General features: G+C 41.2%; 1 protein-coding gene across 3 annotated transcripts in view; it reads right to left on the bottom strand.

Moving 5' to 3' along the window:
- Positions 1–240: 240 nt before the first annotated feature.
- POLR3H (RNA polymerase III subunit H) overlaps positions 241–8,493 on the bottom strand; it is a 33,264-nt gene continuing 25,011 nt past the window's right edge. For all 3 annotated transcript variants that reach the window (XM_040359647.1, XM_040359650.1, XM_040359648.1), the window contains one exon: positions 241–612. In XM_040359647.1, the coding sequence (XP_040215581.1) occupies positions 559–612 (54 nt within the window). In that variant the 3' untranslated portion in view covers positions 241–558. The remainder of the gene's footprint in view (positions 613–8,493) is intronic.

The raw sequence follows: 8,493 nt of genomic DNA, 5'->3' as shown, positions 1-8,493 counted from the left end.
GGAACAGAGGACTATTTTTCAATACATGTGTAAATGATATGCTTTTTTTTATAAAAAGTTAATTATTTGTTTGATAAAACCTTGCTAGAGGTTTCACAGCTGCTGTGATTTTTTACACACATTTTTACAGACTTTACTGTTAACAGTTAGATTTTTTTTTTCTTTGTGCTCTAAACTACAGAAGTCTTTAGTTCACATGTTGGTATTTAATTAGAAGATCAAATATACAGAGGGAAGACAGACAGTTTTCATGTAATTTTATTTCCGCCTCATACTTGCAAAAAAAAAAAAGAAAGAAAAATCAAACATTCATATTTTTAAAGTCTTTTGTGTACGTCCACACCTTGGATGAAAGTGCTACAAATACAAAATGTAGATTGTTCTATGCCATATTTAACATCAGATCTTAACATCAGCTCATTTTCAGAATCCTTTTCAGGTTTTCCTCTGTGTCTTGGTTGGAGAAGACTTCTTTGCCCACATTAGAGATGCCATTATGTTCTCAACTTTCTGAAGGGTTGAGTACTTTTATATAAAAGCCACTTCCTGTTTGTTTAGTTAGTTGTTGGTCCACCAGGAAAGAAGGCCCAGGCCTGGCTCACTTATGGAACCCTAGGATGTAACAAACAATTTACCACTTTAACTAAATTTAAATTTAAGACTGTCGAAAACTAGAGATATTTATCTTGAAAAATAATTCACTTAAAGTGTCATAAAACATGCTGAACCCCTTTCTGATAGTATGCATAAATGCAGCCTCACTGGATTGGGCTTTTTTCCGTGGGGCCGCATATCTGCCTTTATGCTGGGAGCGCACCATTAGAGCAGACACTGTGTCCCACAGGGACTGGAAATCCCGGTTGGGGTCACCTGATCGCTGTGATAGCCTCCGATTGGCTATCACAGTGATCAGTCCCTGTGAATCCTGTCCCTGTTCTCACTCTCTGGATGGGTGAGAGAAATACATTATACACTATGGGCCAGATCCTCAAAAGGGATACGCCGGCGTATCTACTGATACGCCGTCGTATCCCTGTTTCTATCTTTGGAACTGATCCACAGAATCAGTTTCCAAAAGATAGGCAGAAGATCCGACATGTGTAAGGGACTTACACTGCCGGATCTTAGGATGCAGTACCGCATCCGCCGCTGGGGGCATTTCGTGTCGAAATGCCGCTTCGGGTATGCAAATTAGCACTTACGGAGATCCACGAAGCTTTTACGCTTCGTTTTTTCTCCGTAAGTATTAAGTTGCATGTGTAAAATTAGGGCTGCTTTTACAAAGTGTAAACTGTTTACACCTTGTAAAAGTAGACCCTTCTTATCCACGACGCTGTTTTTTTTTTTTTCCGCCGTATCTTTTTTTTTCCCCGACGCAATTTTTTTGACCCGGCGTGATTCATGAAGCTCGGCGTAACGTAATTTCGCGCTATGCACGTCGGGAAAATGACGTCACGAGCATGCGCAGTACGTCCGGCGCGGGTGCGCGCCTAATTTAAATGGGACTTGCCCCCATTTGAATAGGAACGCCTTGCGCCGGCGGAATTTAAGTTACACACCCCAGAAAATTTCTAGGTAAGTGCTTTGTGGATCGGGCACTTAGGTAGAAATTTTTCAGCAGTGTAACTTAAATGGGAAAAGATAAGTTATGGCGGCTGGCTGTGGATCTGGCCCTATATTGTCAAAAGTATTGCGACGCCTGACTTTACACACATATGAACTTTAATGGCATCCCAGTCTTAGTCCATAGGGCACAATATTGCGTTGGCCCTCCCTCTACAGCTATAATAGCTTCAACTCTTCTGGGAAGGCTGTCCACAAGGTTTAGGTGTGTGTCTATGGGAATGTTTGACTATTCTTCCAGAAGTGCATTTTGTGAGGTCAGACACTGATGTTAAAAGATAAGGCCTTTATAATGAGAGGGGGAACCAATGCGCAAATCCACCTAATAAAGAATATTTCTGAACTAAAAGGAAACTAAAATAAAATTAAAATAAAATAGCAGCCACGACGAAAAGTGTTCTCACACTCAAGACAGATATGAATATTGGTAGGTGTAATGGCGCTAAAAACACTAGAAAAAAATTAAAAACAATAAGTGATCCTCATCACTCGACCCATAAAATATTGGAGAAAGTTTCTTGGTAAATGCTCCAATGAATGTGAATAAATGTGTCCCACTCTTGGCGAATCCTGGAATACCATCCAACATCAACAAAAAATGTGGAGGGTATTAATAGTGGCAAATAATAACAAATGATAAGTGAACAAAATGTGCCAAGCCAATGCACAATGTTGCATCAATACAATCAAAAGTGAAATATTTGGGTAACCAAATGAACATCAATATTAGTGAAAAAAACAAATCCAGTATACAAAAACACCAAAAAACAATGGTCCAATAAAGTGCAGCGTGCAATAATTATAGTGTAACAAATTCCAAAGTGATCCGAAGTATTTAAAACAACATGCAAAAATTAAGCATGAAAATAAATCTAATTGTGAAAAAATGTCCAGTGAAATGAATAATGTTACATTAATAACAATGTCTCTAAAATTCACCAATAGAGGTTAAAAATAAAAGCACAGTGATAATGGTAAAGTGTCACAGTGCATAATAGATGAAGAAAAAAACAATCATAAAAAATGTTCAGTGAAAAAGATAAGTGCTCCAAATCACAAATCTTTAAAGTCCACAGCGTTCAGTGATCAATCCTGGATGTGCATGCAAGCTTAGAACTTCCACCATCAGGCTTCCCAGAAGTGTCCAACAAACTAAGTGTTCCAGCCCCTTACCTCAGAGCGGCTTGTAATTAAGCCTATATAGATGTCTCACAGGCAGTCAGCTGTTCATCCAGCTCCACAATCCCACGACCCAGTCACGGATGGTTGTAGTCTCTCAGAGGGAACATAAAGCAAGGGGAGCCTCCATGGTGTAGTAACATCAATGCATTTTATTAAAAAACAAATAGACACTCACATTTCTAGTAGTACAAAGTCGGCGTGTGTAAATCTTTGTGTCTCCCGCTCTGCGGCCGCGAGCGGGTGACGTCACCAGCAGCTCCTCCACGTCCTCACGCGTATCGCAACTGATTCACGTTGCTTACTCATAGGATATGAGTAAGCAACGTGAATCAGTTGCGATACGCGTGAGGACGTGGAGGAGCTGCTGGTGACGTCACCCGCTCGCGGCCGCAGAGCGGGAGACACAAAGATTTACACACGCCGACTTTGTACTACTAGAAATGTGAGTGTCTATTTGTTTTTTAATAAAATGCATTGATGTTACTACACCATGGAGGCTCCCCTTGCTTTATGTTCCCTCTGAGAGACTACAACCATCCGTGACTGGGTCGTGGGATTGTGGAGCTGGATGAACAGCTGACTGCCTGTGAGACATCTATATAGGCTTAATTACAAGCCGCTCTGAGATAAGGGGCTGGAACACTTAGTTTGTTGGACACTTCTGGGAAGCCTGATGGTGGAAGTTCTAAGCTTGCATGCACATCCAGGATTGATCACTGAACGCTGTGGACTTTAAAGATTTGTGATTTGGAGCACTTATCTTTTTCACTGAACATTTTTTATGATTGTTTTTTTCTTCATCTATTATGCACTGTGACACTTTACCATTATCACTGTGCTTTTATTTTTAACCTCTATTGGTGAATTTTAGAGACATTGTTATTAATGTAACATTATTCATTTCACTGGACATTTTTTCACAATTAGATTTATTTTCATGCTTAATTTTTGCATGTTGTTTTAAATACTTCGGATCACTTTGGAATTTGTTACACTATAATTATTGCACGCTGCACTTTATTGGACCATTGTTTTTTGGTGTTTTTGTATACTGGATTTGTTTTTTTCACTAATATTGATGTTCATTTGGTTACCCAAATATTTCACTTTTGATTGTATTGATGCAACATTGTGCATTGGCTTGGCACATTTTGTTCACTTATCATTTGTTATTATTTGCCACTATTAATACCCTCCACATTTGTTGTTGATGTTGGATGGTATTCCAGGATTCGCCAAGAGTGGGACACATTTATTCACATTCATTGGAGCATTTACCAAGAAACTTTCTCCAATATTTTATGGGTCGAGTGATGAGGATCACTTATTGTTTTTAAGTTTTTTCTAGTGTTTTTAGCGCCATTACACCTACCAATATTCATAAAAGATAAGGCCTGGCTCGTAGTCTCTACTCCAATTCATCCCAAAGGTGTTCTATTGGGTTGAGGTCCGGACCAGTCAAGTTCCTCCACCCCAAACTCACTCATCCATGTCTTTATGAACCTTGCTTTGTGCACTGGTGCGCAGTCATGTTAGAACAGGTATGGGCCACCACCAAACTGTTCCCACAAGTTTGGGAGCATGAAATTGTCCAAAATTTCTTGGTACGCCAACACCTTAAGATTTCCCTTCACTGGAGCTAAGGGGCCAAGCCCAACCCCTGGGAAAAAAAACACCACCACACTATGACCCTTCCTCCACCAAAGAATTTGGACCAGTGCAACTTTCTGGACTAAGACTTGGATGTGTGTGTAAAGGCAGGCCCAATACTTTTGACAATATAGTCTGTGTATCTCTCACTCTTTCCTTGAAGAAAAAATAAATAAAAATTCCTAGATCAAGGTTTGATCTAGCTCAGTGCCAATGTTAGTGTTTGAGTAAAGTAAGGGTCAAAGGTCAGGGTCAGGATTTTTTGGGCAGGATTTTTTTTCTTCTAAAAAAAATGCACACTATTGTTTGTGGGCCATACTATGGGTATAAACAACAACATACACAAATGTGGTATTTATGCATTATTGAGCGCACAATTTATTTTGAGTTGACCTTTGGGGTAGGAAATGTTCGTAGATTACTTAAATATATATATATATATATATATATATATATATATATATATATATATATATGTTTTTTTACACTATTCAGGGCTAATTTTCCTTTAATAAAAAAAAAAAAAAAGGGATAGTCATTACCATTTGGCACCAATTTGTCCTGAAAAAACAAAACAGGATATAATCCACCTGGATGCACAAAGTAGCTGTGATTATATGTACAGTTTTACTAACACATGTCAAAGTTGCAAATTAGTGCTTAGGCATTAACATTTGTATTACCCTTAGGTGGGAAGGGGTTAAAAGAGGAACCTTTACACCAATATATTTTTTCTACTTTTCCACTGTTGCGTTCTCTTCAAAACACATACCCATCCAGCTTAGTCCTGCTGTGATCTATGCAGCCATCTTGGTCCTACTCACTGATGGGCTGGTTGCCTCTTCCGGGTTCAGGCAGTCAGCCCAATGATGCCCTCAGCCTCCCAAGTAATATGGTGTAGTATCCCAGGAGGCCGCAGGACCATGGACTCTTCGTTATAAACAAAAAGAGCATAATTTTGAAAAAAAAAAAAAAAATGTACCTTCTGCTATAAAACATAAAAAAAAAAAAAAAAAAAAAAAAATGTACTTATCAGTTGAGGCCGATATGTATTCTGCTACATATTTTTGGTAAATTGGAATAAACATATATTGATTGGTTTCTGCAAAAATGATTGTGTCTACAAAATAGGGCATGGATTTATGGCATTTTTATTATATTTTTTACTAGTAATGGCGGTGATCAGTAATTTTTAGCAGGACTGCAACATTTTGGGAGACAGATCAGACATCTGACATTGTTTGACACTTTTTTTGGGAACCAGTGACATTATTACAGTAATCAGTGCAAAAAATATGCAGTTATTGTACCGACACTGGCAGGGAAGGGGCGATCAAAAGGCAGAAAGACAGGATGTGTGTGATCTCCCCGGTCAAGGCAGATCTCCTTTCTACACCGAAATCTTGTCTTTCTGCTAAGCAGGAAAATGGATCTCCTTGTTATCCCAGGCAGCACATCCCCCAGTTAGAAAACACACCCAGGGAACAGTTAACCCCTTGAGTGCCCCTGATGTTAACCCCTTTCCTGCCAGTGTCATTAGTACAATGTCAGTGCATATTTTTAGCACCGATTACTGTAATTTCAGTGGTTCCCAGAAAAAAAAAAAAAAAGTGTAAAAAAAAATGTCACTTACCGTGTTTCCTCGAAAATAAGCCCAGGTCTTATATTAATTTTGGCCACCAGAAACACAGTAGGGCTTATTTTCAGGGTAGGACTTGCCATGCAATGTGCCAAGTGTTAATAGCAAAAGTGCTTGTAAACTGCCAGAATCCTCGCCACTACAGCAATATACAATCCAAAATGTGTATGTCTCACCTTCCTATAGCATTGCTCGACACTTCATTGACTTGCCTTAGCCGTCTTCATTGCACCTAGGAGAAGGGGGGCCGAGATCAACCCCGCAGATAGGAGAAGGGGAGGAGTGAAGATGAACGGCGCTTTCCATGACCTGCTCTGAGCAATGCAGAGGGAGGGGGGGTCAAGATCCCCCACTGACAGTCAGGAGAAGAAGAGAGCAGCAGAGGTTAGATGAACAACACTTTCATTGCCCGCACCAAGCAATGCAGGGGGGGGTCCATATCCCCCGCTAGCACAAGGGTGGATCCAGAATCTAGTCTCGGGAGGGGCACTGCCAGAAAATAAGGTGTTGCTTACAGAACTCAATTAGGTGTCCGGTGTGTCCGCTGCAATGTTGCAGTACCGCTAAAAAAAAAAATCAATGATCGCCGCCATTACTAGTAAAAAATCTTTAAATATAAATGCCATAAATCTAGCCCATAGTTTGTAGACGATTGACCATCTCTTGTACCATGCCTGCAGTCCCTGACAGAGACTGCAGACGTGGTACAAGAGATGGTCAGAGACTGCAGTAGTGGTACAAGAGATGGTCAGAGAATGCAGACATGATACAGGAGATGGTCAGAGACTGCAGACGTGGTACAAGGGATGGTCAGAGACTGCAGTCATGGTACAAGAAATGGTCAGAGACTGTAGACATGGTACAAGAGATGGTCAGAGACTGCAGACATTGTACAAGAGATGGTCAGAGACTGCAGACATTGTACAAGAGATGGTCAGAGACTGCAGACATGGTACAAGAGATGGTCAGAGACTGCAGACGTGGTACAAGGGATGGTCAGAGACTGCAGTCATGGTACAAGAAATGGTCAGAGACTGTAGACATGGTACAAGAGATGGTCAGAGACTGCAGACATTGTACAAGAGATGGTCAGAGACTGCAGACATTGTACAAGAGATGGTCAGAGACTGCAGACATGGTACAAGAGATGGTCAGAGACTGCAGACGTGGTACAAGGGATGGTCAGAGACTGAAGAAATGGTACAAGAGATCAATGCAGCCTCATCAGTGCCCATCATTGCAGCCTCACTGTACATATAAATGCAGTCCCACTTTTGTATATATAAATGCAGTCCCACTTTTGTATATATAAATGCAGCCCCACTTTTGTATATATAAATGCAGTCCCACTTTTGTATATATAAATGCAGTCCCACTTTTGTATATATAAATGCAGTCCCACTTTTGTATATATAAATGCAGCCCCACTTTTGTATATAAATGCAGTCCCACTTTTGTATATAAATGCAGCCCCACTTTTGTATATAAATGCAGCCCCACTTTTGTATATAAATGCAGCCCCACTTTTGTATATTAATGCAGCCCCACTTTTGTATATTAATGCAGCCCCACTTTTGTATATTAATGCAGCCCCACTTTTGTATATTAATGCAGCCCCACTTTTGTATATTAATGCAGCCCCACTTTGTATATTAATGCAGCCCCACTTTGTATATTAATGCAGCTCCACTTTTGTATATGAATGAAGCCCCACTTTGTATATGAATGAAGCCCCACTGTGCATGGCACTCACCATGGCATTGCCTCGATCACACACATCAGGTATCTCCTCTCCCGACATGTGTCATGGAACAAACAGGAGCTGTAGGTCTGTGTTCGGCAGGGCAGGGTGCTCTAGCAAGGTCCCCCCTAGACGGGCTTGTGTGATAGTAGATGGAACACTGATTGAATCAGTGTTTTGTCCATCACACAAGCAGGTCTAGCACAGGCAGCACAGCCGAACACAGACCCAGCTCTCAAACACAGCGAGAGATGCCCGGTGTCATACACGCAGGAGAGAGGGGGAGTGCTGCACTCAGCTACAGCTCAAAGCAGCCTCAGGACAGGCAGCCTACCGGGCTGGGCCAGTCCGGCCCTGGTGATGAGAGTGAGAGACTCGGCAGCGGCAGCTGCAGGCACCGCAAAGCAGTTTTAAAAAAAAAAGCCAATGTAACATGATTGTCTCGGGGGGGGCAATTGCCCTGTTGCCCCCCCGGATCCGCCGGTGCTCTAGCATTTAGGAGAAGATAAGGGGAGAGCAGTGAAGATTAGCTGAGCAAATTCAAATGGAGAAGGGGTCAAGATCCCCTACTGACAGCCAGAAGAAGAGAAGGGGAGAGCAGCTGGAGATCATATAGCGGCACTAAAAGAAGGTACCTGATTAAAGCAGACCACAGCAA

Source organism: Rana temporaria, chromosome 7 (genome assembly GCF_905171775.1).
Source record: "Rana temporaria chromosome 7, aRanTem1.1, whole genome shotgun sequence".
Lineage (NCBI taxonomy): Eukaryota > Metazoa > Chordata > Amphibia > Anura > Ranidae > Rana > Rana temporaria.
This window is presented reverse-complemented; position numbering and strand designations above follow the sequence as displayed.